Source organism: Sinohyriopsis cumingii, chromosome 4, assembly GCF_028554795.1.
Source record: "Sinohyriopsis cumingii isolate HCF-2022 chromosome 4, ASM2855479v2, whole genome shotgun sequence".
NCBI lineage: Eukaryota > Metazoa > Mollusca > Bivalvia > Unionida > Unionidae > Sinohyriopsis > Sinohyriopsis cumingii.
Genome location: NC_142964.1, coordinates 141,155,392 through 141,174,021, shown reverse-complemented (window position 1 = coordinate 141,174,021; position 18,630 = coordinate 141,155,392). Strand labels below are relative to the sequence as shown.

At 36.0% G+C, this 18,630-nt stretch overlaps 1 protein-coding gene across 4 annotated transcripts; it reads left to right on the top strand.

Moving 5' to 3' along the window:
• Positions 1-633: 633 nt before the first annotated feature.
• Positions 634-18,622, top strand: LOC149802214 (uncharacterized). Of its 4 annotated transcripts, none has more exons than XM_089956630.1 (5): positions 634-686; positions 9,760-9,820; positions 10,299-10,365; positions 13,365-13,469; positions 17,522-18,622. In XM_089956630.1, exons 2-5 carry the CDS (start codon positions 9,761-9,763, stop codon positions 17,584-17,586), a joined length of 297 nt encoding a protein of 98 aa, XP_089812756.1. In that variant the 5' UTR covers positions 634-686; position 9,760; the 3' UTR covers positions 17,587-18,622. The 4 variants fall into 4 exon arrangements, with proteins under 4 accessions (XP_089812756.1, XP_089812753.1, XP_089812754.1 ...); XM_089956627.1 differs by lacking the exon at positions 634-686 and adding an exon at positions 5,250-5,466; XM_089956628.1 differs by lacking the exon at positions 634-686 and adding an exon at positions 5,253-5,466 and having other exon boundaries at positions 13,365-13,485.
• The last annotated feature ends 8 nt before the right edge of the window (positions 18,623-18,630 follow it).

Sequence of the window (18,630 nt, the reverse complement as noted above, 5' to 3'; positions counted from 1 at the left end):
ACAAACAACATTCTACCCTCTGGAACTCGGTTGCTGTCTACTTTCACAACAACCATATTTTAAATATTTTGATTTCTACGGACTACCTCCTCTCCAGGTCGATATCATAGACTTTGCGAAAAGAAGTGTTGTATCACCTCAGCTCAGCAAAGTGAACAAAAATTGCCCGTATTTTCGTGACCAGCGAAGTCTTGGATTTCTATCAGAGCATTTACAGACTTGTTTTGGATGTGACCTCTCTAGATACATTGAAACAATAGATATATGGAAATACATTTTACTGTAGCCCACAATCGTAGTGTCCATCGGTACCAAAATGACATTGTACTAGATCTTTGGACAGACTACATTCCATAACGTTGTCAACCTTGGTGTCACGGAATTGTGTATATTTATTGTTTATGAATATTTGGGATATGATGCACTCGGGTTTTATATCTGTAACAACGTTACTTGAGGGTGGTTTATTTATATCATACATTATTTCGATGTGTTGAGTTCGGTTCACTCCGTGCTGTACGAGCGAAGTGCTTACGATGGGAAAACTGATTTACCTTGAGCGCACAGGCCGTGCATTGCAACATTGCCAGTGTACATATATGCTCATGGTTTATATAAACTTGACATTACGGAAAGTCTTGTCAGTAAGCGGTCCACTTTACAGCGCAATATCTCCAGCTGTAGAGGTATGTGAATTGCATTTTCCTATCTGTAGTATAGGATAGAATTGTTTTATTCTAATATTTATTGTGCATTTTTATGGTGTAATCCAATGGTAGATTATATTAATAGTCTGTTTACATGTTCACCGGTACATAACTGAACAGAAGGATTGTATTCACATTAATGTTGCATGAATTAAGGAACGAGAGAATGTTACTTCAAGTTCTGTACGATTTTTCTCAGATACAAGATCACATATGAGCTTGCTTATTAAGATAACTTTATACTGCGATCCCGATGGTATGATTTTTTATAAAATAATCAACCCCACTTACGCGCATGCGTCACGTACGTCATTGCATGTTATACATGACCGTGTCAGTAATATTACAAGGATTAAAATATTATATTTTCAACTGAAAGGGGTGAAGGAGTGACGGAGTGATCGAGCGATAGTGACAGACCTATGCTGAGTCTGTGTCTGCACCGTACTGATGGTGTTGCTTGGTACTAATTTGGGTTGGTATATACCCGTTGTGCTGTTGCCAGTGGTGACGTTGGCCCTGTGGAAGATGGTGGATGTCTCGTGGTGAGGGATCAAAGCTTCAGGACCAACGGGCCTGCAGGGAACGGGATGTTATACATATCCTTAGGCAGATCATTCGTGGTGGGGTTGAAATTACTTGTGGTTATGAATTGGATGCTTCAAGACATGTCCCAATTTATATTAAGACGGTTATCACTATCTGAGAAAAAAAATAATTTCAGTTTCTATGAAACCAGTTGTCACTATTCGAGTAAATTCCTATCATTGTTTTGAAATTTCACGTATCATTGGTTGAGTGGTTGTTTATTTTTGTGCTTAATTTTTGTTTAATTTCAATTCATTTATTATTGTTGACTGTTCGTTTTGAAATTACATTTTACAATTCGTTCCAGTTAGGAAACGTATCATTTTTTGTTGTATTATTTCAGTTATCGTTCAGTTATTTAACCCAGTGTGCATCATTGTGTTAAAAATCCAGTCTTGGAATTCATGCGCACGAGTTATGTGTAGGAGTTTTTATATTTATAAATAAACGTCGTAGTTTCGTTATCATTCTTAGTGTCTTCATTGCAATAACCTGGCCTGAACTCGGTTTATCTTGTTATAAGAAAAGTATATTTTCCCCAGTTGTACTGGAGGTAAGAGATGCTGCCCAGATCCTTAATTTTTTTTGATGTCTTTAGCGGGGCTTATAACAATGTTATTTAGAAAACAAAACAATTTTTCTTTTGACTCTCTCTTTCTCTCTCTCTCTCGTTTTCTTTCACACCCACATATCTTCTTTAAGGGATCCATTCGTTCACTTGCGCGCCTATACATATAAAGTTGTGAGTTGGAGTGAGACTACTAGTAGAGAGTATGACTTTACAAAAGCCATTTCCAGTAGGCCTATCATACAACATTCTTAGAAACAAAGATATACTCCCCAATTACCGCTTAAAAAAGCTATGCAATGTGTCATTGTAATTCACAATAACTAAAACTTAAACCCTTCCCATCTACTATTTGTATCTTGTGCTAGTGAAGATAGGTTTGTGTAAAAAGTGTTAGAGAATTCCTTGAATCTGAAAGTCGCATAACATGTACACCAGCATTCTAATCTGTATGGGACGTTATGCATGTATCTAAAGTCTGATCCGGTGATATAATAAAACACGCTATGTCTGAATTATGTCCCAACTCATTTTGACTGGTGCAACCTCCGAATCAGTTTCCATCCATCCGTTGATTATATATAGAGGCACTCGTCGTAGATTCTTCGAGATGGCGGAACCATGAAAAGTGGGCACGTGAGCAAGAGGATCAGTCATTTGCTGGACCGGGTGGATCGAAAGGAAATCGGTAAACAACCCAGGGATTCATTAGAAATGTGATGGAGGGGAGATTAAAAGGCTCAAGAGTACTTGAGATGAAGATTACAGGGAGATGGAAATAATGAAGATGGAACAAAAACAAGACAACGCTTCAACGTACCTTGGCAAAATATTTCAAGACGGGTTACGGGAAATGGAGTGAAGAGCCAGGTTTGGGAGATGTAGCCACTAAAGACAAGTATTTCCCCCTCCAACAATAAACCTAGCATTCTTTTGCATATTTTTCAAAATGGCTTAATGTTAATTTCCCATTATCCCCATAACGGTCAATCTATCCTCTTATCATTTCTTTGTACAAATGCCATCGAATGAAAACTCGCTGATCGAAATCGAATTGTAAACGCAAAGATTAGCACATACATGTAATTAAAGGAGAACCCCAGCAAAGGAACTGGACTCCACAACAAGTCGTTGTCATATAAGTTGTCATATAAGTAACGTGAGATAAACATGCAATCCTAGTCCGACTCATCCATGTCCGTTGATAACGTTTCTAGGAGCCTTGAAACGATATTTTGTATATTTTCCTTGTTGAAATCTCGCAAATAAAAGATACAAGGGGTGATTGAACATAACTTCAATATCCATTGAGATATAAAGCAAACAATTGCAGCAAGAATAGAAAAAAATTAGTTGAATGTTCTACAGAATCGATCAATATACAACATGTTTCTCCAATCCATATGCTAATTTTTTTAGGTTGATGATGGCAAAGGAATTTCATACAATATCATTTACTGCAACAAGATCAGATGTTCAACATTTTGTTCATCGCAGGTGTGTTCCGAAAGTTATGAATGTGCTGACAGTAGTATGTTACTAAGTCAGTACAATAGAATGCTTAGTCAGGTCGCCATTTCTGAATTTTATTATGATAGAATTCTTTAGTATTAAAAGAAATGTACACACTGTTGCACTTACGACCTTACTGGAACTAATGTCTTTCCACACACCGCGTATTGCAAACTTTACCATTTTTAAGAAATTTAAACGTGAAAACGTGTAGAAAAATTAAAGCACCTTATCTTTGAATGATTGTGTAGATCATAACAACGCTCTTAGTATCTTGTATCTGCAACGATCAATTGTATTGCAAATGTGTAGGTAGCTAGGTAGGTGGTGGGTAGGTAGGTAGGTAAGGTATCAGATAATAGATAAAAAATTAAGCAGTATTAAACGCTACATTGTTGTAAAGCAACATACAGAAAGGTTTACGAGGAGTATGTGTGTGTGTGTGTTTGTCTGTTTTTGGCTTTTTAACGCAGCTTTAACGAATTTTCAGTCATATCGTTACGATGTATGTGGTGTGGCAGTTTCTAGTGATGTCTAAGCACTGGGGCATCATGCCTCAGATTTGTAGCAAGGTGTCCCACCCATCCACTTATTTGACACTACGTCGACCAGTCCTAACACTAACCACTTAATGCTGAACGCCAAGCGAGGCAGCTTTTAATAACATTTTTATGTCTTTGGTATGGCTCGGCCCAGTTTCGAACACGCGACCTCCCGCATCCGAGGTGGACGCTCTAACTACTAGGCCACTAGAGCTAGAATATTATCGATTTTCAATTGAAAGTCGAATGATTGTATATGTTGGGATTCTTCGAGTACGCGTTTTCCATATATTTTAATACTGTTTAATGAATATGAAAAACAGTATGTAAATGTGCTTGCAGATTCTAATTCTCCTATACGAAAATAAATGTCCGTTTAATATCTCTCGTGCGCTAATCCTATGAAACTCAAACTATGATAGAAAATCCTACCTGTGGAACGCGATCAAAATGTATCACTGCGAGCCCTGTTGAATATACTAATGGCATTTTTTGAAAATTACAAAGAGATCATCTGCATATGAAAAATGAACGACCAGATATGAACCTTCGAGAAAATTCTTTGTAATCTATCCTGGTAACTTTGCAAGTTGCATTGCTTAGTAAAGAATAAAACGGCGCAATTTATTTCTTAACGAAAAGGGAAAAACGCATGGGGTGCCTGCACGTTCTGATTGCTTTCTTTCCCATCAGCCCCACCCATCTTACGAGGGAATTGCAAGCTTTAGTACAATTCTAAATACATATATCTCTGAAGATTTGAAACGATGCGTGCAACAAGTACAATAAGCTTTTAGAACCGAAATTTTTCTGAAACGTGTATGGAAAAAAGAGTTTGGTATGGTTGCCAAAGCTTGTTAAATTTTGAGTAAGGTTAGCCCTTAAAGCATTACCCACCCACCCTCTCTCTCTCTCTCTCTCTCTCTCTCTCTCTCTCTCTCTCTCTCTCTCTCTCTCACACACAGACACAGACACACATACATTTATGGACTATTAAGATGGTGACCGATAACATATGACAGTTAGGGTTTACCCCTGTCCGTCCCTCACCCTTGAATTTATTTCTTATCCCCCTTTCTTTAAAATGTCTGATTTTGTTTCTACATACTAAGGCCTGTATGTATATCACCTTTGACTTAGTAATACGTATCTATGGTACAAATGTTTCCTTCTTTACGGTCCAATAACCTTTACTTCGCGCCTAAAGAGCACTCCACTGATTATTTTGTTTCAGATTGTAACAATTCAAACAAAACCTGTAGGTATATCAATGTTTAATTACAAAAAGATTCAAAAGCCGTTTCGAGTGCCATTGTTGTAGGCTAAACACGCTGACGTAGATCTTTGCAATGTGCTTTGACGTTCAGTTAAATTTACCTAAACAAAACTGAGTTAATTTGACGACAGATTTTGGACTGGAAATGTAGTTGTGAAGGAAACATTTTCCCGAAAAGAAGAGAATAATATAACCAGTTCGTTTATCTGTCAGATCATTTGTCAAAATGGTGGCTCAAGATTTTGATGTGGCATTTCAAGATCGTCTAAGTCGGTATGTCATGATTAATATTAAGAAAGTCTCGAAAACAGGTCATGAAATCGCTTAGCAAAATCCGCGCTAGATAAATACATGGTGATTGCATTGGGGTGGGTTGAATTTTTTTTTTTTTGGGGGGGGGTGTTTGATTTTTGTTTGTTTGATGCTTGTTCTTGTTTGTTTATTGTTTTTTCGGTGGGGGCTTTTCAGAACTGAATACCGTTGTGGTAGTTAGGAAAAATGCCCCCATTTTGACCTATGCCAAATGTAATCGCGTATTTTAGATCAAGATTTCAATACTGTTGACCTCTTCCAATTTATTTTGATAAAAATACACGGAGTTGAAGGCACGTCCTTATTGAATCAGATTGTTGGTGAGTGAGGCAACGACAACAAGAAATATAAGGTAGGCTTTTTACATATTATTTTCCCGCACAACTACAACAACAATATAACAACAACAACGATTGTTGATGCGGCTGATGGTGGTGGTGGTGATGCTGATGATAAATGTAACAGTGGTGCTAATAGTTCAAATTACGAGCCAAACTTTCAAAATAAATTCTCAGGGTTAGTATCATCTGTCGACACAAAAGCGAGATGCTGTTGTTGTTGTTGGGTTTAACGCCATTTTTCAGCACGCGATAGGCGGCTATACATGGCGGCAAGTATTAATGGTGGAGGCAGAACCCGGGAAAACCCTCAGAAAGAACCGACCCACGAGAAGCTACTGGCAAGCTTTCTCACATACCCACGTTGGCTGAATCGAGACTCGAACCCACGCAGGTAGAGGTGAGATGGCAGTGATCCGTAACGGAGAGCGCTTTAGACCACTCGGCCACTCGGCGACATGGTTGAATCCTTGACAATGCCGCTAAATTACCCATATATATATATATATATATATATATATATATATATATATATATATATATATATATATATATATATATATATATATATATATATCATTTGTTATTTCTAATTATGCCTTGTGCTATATATGTGCAATATGTGTGTTTGTGACAGTAGATCAGTGTGGTAGGTCTGTGTATAATTACTGAATACATTTGAGTGCATGTCGTATTTTTAGTTGTATGCACTGTAATATTCAATACAATTCGACGTGTATGGATAAGGTGAGACCTACATGGTATACTGTCTTTATTGCCAAATAATTAATAATTAAACATATAAATAAATAAATAAATAAATAAAATTGACAATCTATTATAAAAACTTTATATTTATATTCTTAATGGTTGTGTCCGCCTGCTAGAATTAGTAGTAAAGGTGTTGCTGTTGTTGCTGCTTAGTACTGGTGGTTGCAATGTTAATATTAGTGACTGTGGTATTAGTCACAATATCAGCAACAACAAGGACATTAATAGCATTAGAAGGAGTGTACCGTTATCTTCAGATACCCTGCGATTGAAACCGTGGAAGTTACACTTTATTGTGTATCCCTCCTATCATTTAGTCCTCTGGTAAATTTACTGGCAAATTTTAGTATACCCAACCCAAGCTAATAAGCTGTATGCACTCTCTTATCGGCCACATCCAACTGCAAAAAAAAAATAAAATATATAGACCCTGATTCCACCGCATAATGCGACGGCAGATCAGAGTCTATGCTTACTGTTCTATTGTTTGCTCATAATATTTTTTACTTTAATCCAGAACAGGCAGTACATTATGCAACGGCAATTCTGTGTCTGTGCAGTTTGCAGTTGGACTTAGAGACGGATATAGACGGTTTTTTGTGTCTGGCCGACGTATGTACATGTCAACATCATACATGTTGCCAAGACTGGATGGAAAACAGTTTTATAATTCTTTATGTTGGTTTTGTTGCATTGTGTACATACATCTGTATTCGTCTGCAACAATAATGTTTCTTGGGACGAAACACAGGTCTTAAATGAATAATACAAATTATTATTAAACTTTTTTAAATTATATGGCTCCTGTATGTGCAACGATCACTTAATTTATGACAGCTTGGCTCACAGATTATTATTCTGCGTCAAAGTGCGGATTAAATTATTTTTCTGACGGTATTTTAACCAATTTGTGTGCACCTGTACTGAAATCCAGGTGAGGAATAGCATCTAATTGGCCGAAGTGACAGACTGACATACCAGTGTAATACGAAGTTCTTCTCTCGTATCCGTATAAATGAAGCTTGTGTTTTTTTTAAAAATCTTTTCTTCTTAAAGCTGGCAAAGAAGTTACCGATTGCAGGTCGTTGCTGAATTCAATTGCTAAATGCATATTTTTTAACACACCACTAAGGCAATTGTGTAATAATGAGAGTTTAAGATTTCTGTTACCGATTGTTCCCAAACCATGCTAACGGTAACGACCGTAGCAAACGCAGGGCCCGATTTGGATCATTTTATGTAACATTGAACTGAAAATTTTCTTCCATCGCTTTAAAATTACTTTCTCTCTATAAATATATATTCTTTTTAAATTACTAACGCGCAGGGCCCCTGTGAGGGCGGGGCCGGTTGGGCCAAATCTGTTAACGTCGCCGCTCTACATAAAGCAGGTTCATAAATTTGGTGTTATTTTACAGACCTTTTTAATCTGAGAAATAATTGTTTATGTGTGCCTGAATCTCACAGAGTGTGTGATTAGGCTCTTTAACGTAGCTTCAACAATTTTTCAGTCATATCGCTACGATGTATGCAGAGTGACAGTTTATGGTGATGTCTAGCACTGGGGCATCATGCCGCAGACATGTAGCATGATGTCCCACCCAGTCAGATCATCCTGTCACTACGCCGACCAGTCCTAACACTAACCTCTTAATCTCAAGAGTCGATTTTAATAACTGGAAAAAGCATTAAGAAAATTGGATTGATTTAAAATGTTGAAGAATTTCTATAATGTTTTTAATAACGTCAAGTTCAGCAATTTGATATTTATGGAGGACTACAACTGTGATGCGAAATTTAGAATTACTAAAATGTATGTATAACGCCTGAGGTTTAAAAGCACCTCACGACCGAGCGAACACGCAATATCAAACGACTCCTTGAAGCTCGCTTGAGGTCAACATTTCTCCTATATTACGGCTTTAAGACAAGGGTTCTTAGAAGCGCTAATACCACAAATTATTTTCTTCTTTTGTAACCCTAGATCAACATTTCATGCCACGTAAGACAAAACGTGATCTAAATATCTAATACGCATAGTAGTTCCAGGACCGGATGGGGGTGAGGGTGGGGTCTGAGGTTTTCTGACTCCCTCAGGCTAATAAGAAAACTAAAAAACAAAAACATAACTCTCTCACACACACACAAAATCGTAAAGTCACTAGTCACTTAAATGAGACCATTGTGTTATTCTTGCCTACCTTTATTGGGTATTATGCACACTTTGAGTAAACACAGACTTTTGCTTTGGTGCCTTTTGAAATTTTGGGGGACAAAAACCTCCAACGTACACACTTAAACTCATCCGGCCCTGTATTCCTATATCAAATTAAGAAACACTCGTACGTTTTAATATCCAAAGAATTCCTTATGATACGAAATTAGGGAGAGGTTATTTTTCGAAACTGGTCTGTGCTGCCGTAAGATCTCACGAATCCTGCACATTAGGACGCCAGTTCCTGGTAATTTGGTGGACGCCAAGTCCTGGCAATTTTGTGATAATTTGGTTTGAGGAATCTTTCCACCAAAGATCCTCCATAATAAAATCGTCACTAAAATCTAACAGAGATACAATTGTAGACGTAATTACAAAGATCACATACCTTAGGTCTGTCACAGCACATTTCAGACGTGCAGAAACGTTAAAATCATATTCTGTATTTCTGAATGAATATTTTAAATTAAATTTTCATCGTATGAAATAGGAAATATATATTAGTTTACATTAGAATGTCAACGACCTACTCTTGAAAGTAAGAGGCTGTACCTGCTTTTACCGCAGTAATAGTCTCATCCCATTCATCCGAATTGCTGACCTCTTTCAAAACATGTTTTTATCCATAGAATTCATTATGAACGAAATATTTCGAAAAGAAATGCTAAATATAGTAATGCTAGTACAGAAGGTTAACTGTTTATATATTATGACAACATGATGAACTTGTCTGGATTGTTACTGAAAATGTAAGTTTACACAATTCAGCAGCAGCGCAGGGGTTTCAGCTGAAGAAAAAAAAAAAACGCACCAGACTGCGCCCCCGTTTGTCTGGCCCGCAACACCTCTCTCTCTCTCTCTCTCAGAGACATTATCTTGTTATTAATTTTAGTGCTGACGCAGAAATAGTATGTATCTTGTCTGATTTAGGATGAAGACCTGGTCCCGACATCACAACGAAATGACGCCAAGAGAGGCCAGGGAAATTTATGTAAGTATTACCCAAAGTAGTCTTTGCTAGCATTAAGAATAAATCTTCAGATGGACTTACATATACTGCATTGCAAGAACTGCTTCTATTTGCTTCATCCTTATTCTGAATGATTGATTACAATGACAGATATGTAGGTTACTTTATCTTCGTCTCCATTGTAACTAAGTCTTGATGTATATGCCATAATGGCTCCATCGTTGCTAAATTTATTTGTAAGTGATTAATTGATTTTATGGGATCTGTATGGGGTAAAATCATATTTATGTTTCAGTCGATGTCCTAGGTATTATAAATTGTTATATTTTTCCCTCAATAAACTGTATTTTGTTTACTTTAATTATTTAATTTTTTGCTTTATCACAAAGGATTTTTTACCATGCAGGTTAAGTTCATCGTGGTTGATTACTTCACTGATTGAAACGATGTTTTAATTTGTTTACCAGTTTTGTCTGTGGAAATATTTTCTTATTTCCAGTCCACGACTTACAAGAGTACATTCGATGCCAGGAGACTGGATTTCAATCCAGACAGATCCTTTATAGGTAACAGTTTAAAACCTTTTCGAAGCTGATATAAATTTTCTTACTAACACATGATCGTCGGTAAAGCAACTGTTAACAGACTGGTCTAAGATTAACCGTTTTAATATCCAGTACAAACAGGTCGATCAGAGTAAACTCTGTTCTGTTGAGACTATAAGTATGATGTAGGTGTACTTGATCTGGCATGTTTTTAAAAACAGTTCTTAATGTACTTTTAAATGGCATCGGATCGCATCTAAGACTTTTGGGGGGTTGGGGGATCTCGAGAGAGAGATGACCCATGATGTTCAAAATGACTAATTTGCTGACGCATCATGAGGCAGCAAATATTGATCTACTTTGTTTTAATTCAGAGTGCGCGTTACATGCGAAATGCCCCGTATTTTGCTTGTTCTATTTGTGTCTATTATAGTTATGAAATCGCAGTCTTTTCCTGTTTTTACTGTGTGCGCGTTTCTTTAGCCTTTTGAGACTGAAATTCATTCAAGCATAATCATATTTTAAGGAAGATTTCTGTTTGGTTTCCAATCATAGATTCCATGGATTGTATTTATTACAGGTATTTCATAGTTTGTCATCCCACTAGTCGCTGAGTTTAACGAGAACAAACCTGTATATGTTTTCTTCCGTGTCAGGGGGAAAAGCTCATTTGAAATGGCGTTTGAATAATTCTCGGCCTGACGGACTTGACGTGTCCATCCGCAATGCCATTATGTCAAACTCATTCTTTCAGCTGACTCACAACAAAATACATGTCTAGATCAGTGTATATATCTTACGTAACCGCGAACATGGATTGGTATGTTGCTTCTCATAATCAAATTTGTTTTGATCAGCTAGAAAAATGCGTCGCCTTTACCTCTTTAATACGTGTGTTTTATAGAAGTGCTAAAAGAGCCTACATGACAGGCATGCTATTTATAGCCCTGTAAATCAGCACAAGTCCCCGTTTTTTTTTGGTTTTTTTTGTTTTTTTGGGGTTTTTTTTTTGCAAACCAATCACTTCTATTTAAGCATTATGGGATTGCGAACTCGAGTAAGATTTACTTACTTCTGAAATTGAAGAGCTTTACAACGTGCCAAACTGCGCACTTCCGAACATGACGATCTGACAACGGAAATACTCCAAAAAGCATCGGCAATATTACGCTTTGCAAAAACACATATGGGGCCCCGAGTGGCCGAGTGGTCTAATGCGCTCTCCTTTACGGATCACTGCCATCTCACCTACGTCTGCATGTGTTCGATTCTCGTATTCAGCCAGTGCGGGTATGTGAGAAAGCTTGCCAGTAGCCTCTCGTGGGTCGGTGGTTCTTTCCGGGGTTTTCCCGGGTTCTTCCTCCATCATTAATACCGGCCGCCATGTATAGCCTATCGTGTGCTGAAAAATGGCGTTAAACCCTACAACAACAACAACAACAACAAAACCCACATATTTACACACTTTCTTTGAAAGAATTGTGCTTAGTTTAAAATTACTTCAGTGAGATGTATTGGACTGATTTCAGTAAGTTATGAAAATCAACAAACTAATTTGGCCACGTGTTTGCTCTTAACAACCAGATGTGACCTCAGAGTTGGTCGGAGTAGGGTAGTAAATCACTAGATAGCTGAACCGTTTATTTATCGCCTATTTCACAGAGTGGTTTCGCTTGCTTTGGTGACTCGATTAGCGCGTCCATGGATTTGTTATATTACTGTCAAGTACTATTAGGAAACATTTATATATAACGTAACAATATTTCAAATTATCTTTTATAACGGATTTACCGTTCGGTTTATTTAACGCTCAATTACACTAATAAAATAATAACGGATATTATTTTTCAAGTTGAGTCACACGTCCAAAGCAACCGAACTTTTTAATGAGAGAATGTGTTCAGCAGGATATAGGGTGAAAACGTTGTAGCCTCATATGAGAATTTAACATTGGAATAGCTTTCTGGACCCAAATTGGAATTTATCATGGGGATGCTAGGCTGGGGTATAAGACATATTGAACAAGGGAATGACATCCTAAATTCAAACAGGAATTTAAAATAGTGATGGCAGCCTGAGGACTATCTAATTATCAATCAACTAGGTATATATTACCCAACACTTAGTTATATACTATCCAACACGTCGTTATCAGGCCGTGTGTATTTAAAACGCCGTTAGTAGTGTTTAATACAAACATCTATCACCCAATACCATACAAAATACCATCCAACATGCCCTGTTTAGTGTCCAAAATCCCACACCTACAACTTAAATTGTAAAGTCTTTAAACTTTGTTTATTCACAATCTCTCTCTCTCTCTCTCTGTCTGTTTGTATGTCTGTCTCTCTGTCTGTGTGTCTCTCTCAAATAACAGTGCTACGGTGTGCTATTTGTATGTACTTTTATGTTACCATATCTATCAAGCAAAACAAGTTATGACATCTCATTTGGTGGGTTGACAAGCTCACATTTCCCACATCCAACACGTTATGCTGTTACAAACAGACATATTCATCCTTTGAAAAAAAATTATCATCCAAACTAGTAATAAGGCTTATGTTCCAAAAATGTTTTACCCTGTTTAACATGGAAGTTCTTGTTGAGTCTCAAATGGCCATTCCCATTTTAAATTCTCGTTTGGATCTTTAATCATCAGACCTGTATTTATAAGGAGAGTCCCGTTTGGTTCTCAAGTGGCATCACGCACTACCAAAATGGTGCAGAAAAAGTCCCTACAGTAGTATCAGTGCAGGTGTGTCTGATTAATCTGGCAATGCCGTTTCCAAATCATCGTGCTCTAAGCATTGCCTCCCATGGTTGGGATATATTTCAGGCTGGAATTGTTTACCCTTTGTATGTGTCCTGCCATAGAATCTCTAGTAACACAAAATTAGTGAAAGTTGTTAATGAAATTTCGAGATATTTCAATTGCGAATATGCCGAGCGAATTAAATGTTTCCTTTCTAAGTTTACTGTTTTGTTTGTTTTTATTTATCTCTTCTATTCTATTCTTTCAGATCGCTACAGCTCCGTAAGTAGAAACAAATTGAAGACTTCAGTCAATCAGAGGGCTCGAGAGGGTTTCCGATACTGGGTTATCGAGAGGCCCAGACCAAGCCACTGTAAGTATAAGCATCTGTAAGTATCATTTTTATTCCTTTACCCAGTGTGCCGTGCGGTGTCTGCTACTGATATCCGTTTTCACCTTGTGCAGGATTAAATCATCGGAGTGACTAGGCTCTACGTGTTTGTTGCACGTATTGTGTGCTTGCAAGTCTTTTTTAAGGTTCTGGCTGTCTTGTACGGAAGTGGTAAGATTTTATTTTCTCCAGAGATGCGTTATCGTATTGGCTTTGGATGTTGTTAAAAGCAAGATTATGATTTGATTGTTGCACTGTCTCTATGAAGCATCGAACTAGTTTAGCTTGAAGTTGCATGCTATGGGCTTGGGCGCGAGCTAAAGATGATTGCTTTTAGTGGGATTCTTTTTGTTTGGGGAGGGAGGGTACCTGACATTTGTCAATGTTGTTTGCTGGAAAGTGTGCAACCAAGGAAATATAATTATTCACCGAAATTATGATATACAATACACATAGTTTGACATGCAATAAATGAAACTTTGTATGTCATTCTAACCATGGTAGAAGGTTAGAAATGCTCCTTTTTTTTAATGTGTATGTGCTTTTTTCATTTTACCACTTCACCTTGACAGTTTGATTAATTCAACACCGAAACACAGTTACAGCGAAAGGAAGGTAAATACGACTTTAGGTTGTATAGGAAATCACATGACCTCAACGCATTACGTAATCAATATATGCTCCATACTAGAATGCAATGGTGGCTGCACGTGCTGTCTACAACTCTGTAACAAATATTGATGACCAGATAGGCTCTCCTTGGTATAAAACATGTAAATTGATTTTTGCACGTGAAGGCATGTCGCTATCTAGATATAAAAGTGACTTATGGTCAATGATGCACAGAAAAAGTATTTAGTTAGTTACAGAAAAATATTAATAAATTAAGTGCGTGGATAAACAAAAGATTTGTTATTTCAATGTAGGACGCTTCACTCTTTTAAAGCATAAAATAAAATACACTCTTTCTTCCTTTATCTATGACTTAATAATAATAATAATAATAATAATAATAATAATAATAATAATAAAAATGATGATAAGAAGAAGAGCAAGAACAACAACAGCAAGAATTATATTATTCATTTTATTATTATTATTATTATTATTATTATTATTATTAAAACCTACACGAATCTTTCAAAACTGTAAAAATATAGAATTGTATAGGTCATCTGATAATTACAGACTTAATCAAAAACTAAATACCGAAATATAATGTTGGTACATTGCCTTTTTATGATTTATGTAAAATGCTACGGAGATTGTAGCCAAATGTCTGGTGATATTGGTCAGGTGGTAATAACCTGTAAGTGGAAAAGACTAGTTTCAAGGTAAATTGACTTAGCTGTACTTCGAGAACTTCCCGACTAACGCCATTCGTCTGCTTGCTTCTTGTAGTTATTTCTTCAAATGTTTAAGTGGTTTTCACACACCACTGCAACGTAATTTATATTTATATATAGCCATTTTGAAACATTGTCGGGGCTTAATGAACCAGCTACAAAAGGTGACATCTTCTATGTACTGTAATTAACTTGGTTTTTAGGCGTTTATATCACCATAAAACAATTGTTACGCCTTTCATTTCCTTCGTTTAAATATGGTTATAATAGAGGTCATCTGACACTGAGAAGAATAACAACAAAGAAATCCGATTGTCAGTAGTGCATAAACGTCTCCAAAAGTCCTTCATTTCAGCACACATTTCATTTTTTTTCAGTGAATGCGTTTTCTTTGGAATTATTGCTTCTGCTAATAAAATTATTATTGGAAGCTATGCTATATATTATAGCTAGAGAAATATATTTAGCAACACGATGTGAAGGAGTCAGAAAACGTCTTAGCATAACGATACGAATGGGTCTTAACATGTCTTATCAACACGATATGAAGGGTCTAAACTTGTCTTATAAAGACGATATGAAAGGGTCTTAACATGTCTTATCAACACTATATGAAAGGGTCTTAACATGTCTTATCAACACTATATGAAAGGATCATAACATGTCTTATCAAGATGATATGAAAGGGTCTTAACATGTCTTATCAACACGATATGAAAGGATCATAACATGTCTTATCAAGATGATATGAAATGGCCTTAACATGTCTTATCAACACTATATGAAAAGGTTTTAACATGTCTTATCAAGATGATATAAAAGGGTCTTAACATATCGTATCAAGATGATATGAAAGGGCCTTAACATGTCTTATCAACACTATATGAAAGGGTTTTAACATGTCTTATCAAGATGATATAAAATGGTCTTAACATGTCGTATCAAGATGATATGAAAGGGTCTTAAGATGACTTATCAACACTATATGAAAGGGTCTTAACATATCTTATCAAGATGATATGAAAAGGTCTTAACATCTCTTATCAAGACGATATGAAAGAGTCTTAACATGTCGTATCAAGATGATATGAAAGGGTCTTAACATGTCTTATCAACACTATATGAAAGGGTTTTAACATGTATTATCAAGATGATATTAAAGGGTCTAAACACGTATTAAAGCAGTTTATGAAGTTTGCACAATTACTAACTTTAACCGCATAAAATATATTTTAGTCAGCATGTGTATTGCTTTAACATATACAAAAACCAACGAGGGATACACTTCGCATTTTCTTTTAAGTCGAGGTCTTAATAATCCCAGAGCTCAGATTACTAATAGGAGATTTCGATTTACTAATGCGAGATGTCTGTTTAGTATTCCATGATTTCATTGACTGATTTGAGCTAGCAATTTGAAATCTCGGATTAGTAAACGAGATCTCGGCTCAGTTAATCGAGATCTCAGATTCGCACCGCAATATTTCAGATTAGTAAATCAAGATCTCAGATCAGAAAAGAAGTTAAAAGTGTCCATTGAGGACTTCCATAGTCTTGTATACAAGTGTTGTGATAATGATATTTTACCATCGTTTCAGTTTTTATTGGCACTTCATTTTTATGTGTAATTGCTTATAATACCACAACATCTGGACGATTTTCCGAAATCTAGCTATATTAAAACAAAAGAATGACAGAATCTAGCTATATGATACAAAAGAATGACAGAATCTAGCCATATGAAACGAAACAACGACAGAATCTAGCTATATGATACAAAAGAATGACAGATTCTAGTTATATGATACAAAAGAATGACAGAATCTAGCTGTATGATACAAAATAATGACAGATTCTAGCTATATGATACAAAAGAATGACAGAATCTAGTTATATGATACAAAAGAATGACAGAATCTAGCTATATGATACAAAATAATGACAGATTCTAGCTATATGATACAAAAGCATGACAGATTCTAGCTATATGATAAAAAATAATGACAGAATCTAGCTATATGATACAAAATAATGACAGATTCTAGCTATATGATACAAAAGCATGACAGATTCTAGCTATATGAGACGAAAGAACGACAGAATCTGGCTATATGAGACGAAATAATTACAGAAGCTAGCTATGTGTGACAGAAATTACAGAATCTAGCTATATGAAACGACATAATTAGAAAAGGCCAGCTATGTGAAACAAAAAAGTTACAGAATAGCTATGCGAGACAAAGAACAGCAAAGCACAGAACAAAACAAACAAAACTTTTTTGGCACAGTGCAGTTTGTTGAGTTTTTATTCATCTGAAGAATCGCTTACTTTGTGACCCAGCTCATTTTATTAGAAGGGAGAAATCTTGGGTTTGTTTCTATTTTTTTCTTTCTTAGGCAGACAGCAAAATGTTTTTTACCCAAGAATATAGTGCAGAGGATCATGAATTTTGCCCATGCTGCTGATAAATTATGGATCATTAACTTGTCATTCAGGTCTGAAGAGTGATTATTTCTTTTAAATTCATATGTCACGTGATAATGTATATATTAAATCTCGTGCTTTTAACTGTAATGGCTATTTCTTTGTTTTTCATGTCACTGAAATAAATGTTTCACTCTGTATCTCTTGCTCAAACAATATTGATGAGTATTTCAAAATATGTTATGTTCCTGTTTTTATTTCAGTTGGAAAATATGGAACTGGCTCGTATAAAATGACCTTAGGACTTGGCATGTCACCTCGCACATGATATCATCAGGAGCGACGTCATCTGGAAAATGCTCTTCTACAGTCATATGGAATAATCGCTGACTCAGAGACTATTGTTGCATTTAAGAATTTACATTAATAAAATGTATGTCAAAAATGATTTCTTTTATGAAGCAGACATGTATGCAAGGCACATTCTTGTTTCTTTTCTTCTGACCACAAGCAACAAACTGCTGATGGATATTCATAGTGCTATTGAGACATCATCACTGGCACTCAGCCAATCAAAAACTGCTGATTGAGTAGGTGATGGACTTAGTTTCTATCTTTTTAGACATTTTTTACTTCGGCAGTGAATACAATCTTTTAAAGTTGACATTTTTGTTTCGTAGCTGAAAATTCATTGCTAATAAAATGTTGAAAAGTATTCCTAAAATCTTGGTTTCACAAAACATAAATATATAGCCTGAAAAAAAAATCAAAGAGTAGTTCTACTCAATTAGAACGGTCAACTGTCAATCTTTTGGCTAAAGAAAACTGTAGAGATAGACGGGCTATTTTTTTTATAAATACTCCTTTTTTTTGGAGCATTTTGAGAAAAGTAAATTGTGTTTTCGGTATAGCTCTGGCAGAGACAAATGCACACTTTAAAACGATCTGTTGGCTATGTCATCTTTTTGAAGTGCAATGTGCTACCAGAGTTGTATATTTTGCATTATTCTCTATTTTATTCATATTGTTGCAAACAATGGAGGACACATGATAGAATCGATTATTCAAAGATGGGTTTTATGAATGGAGGTGATATTTGTTTATTGTCATAAAGAAATAATTAGACTTGTTCCTGTTTTTTTATAAATGTTATTCTTGCTGCTGCCGTGCAACGCTGTCTTCGAAGCCTTCAAATTTCTTCGTTGCAAATAAAACTGTTTGTAAATGAGTTTTTTCCATGAGTGTTTCATATGAAGCTACCCGAATGTGTATATACTTTAACCCTCCTGTATCTTCTGCTTCGAACTTGCTTGTAGTAGGCCTTTTTAAGTTTTAAAATAAACACAGAAGCAATCCGAAAACAATTTATATT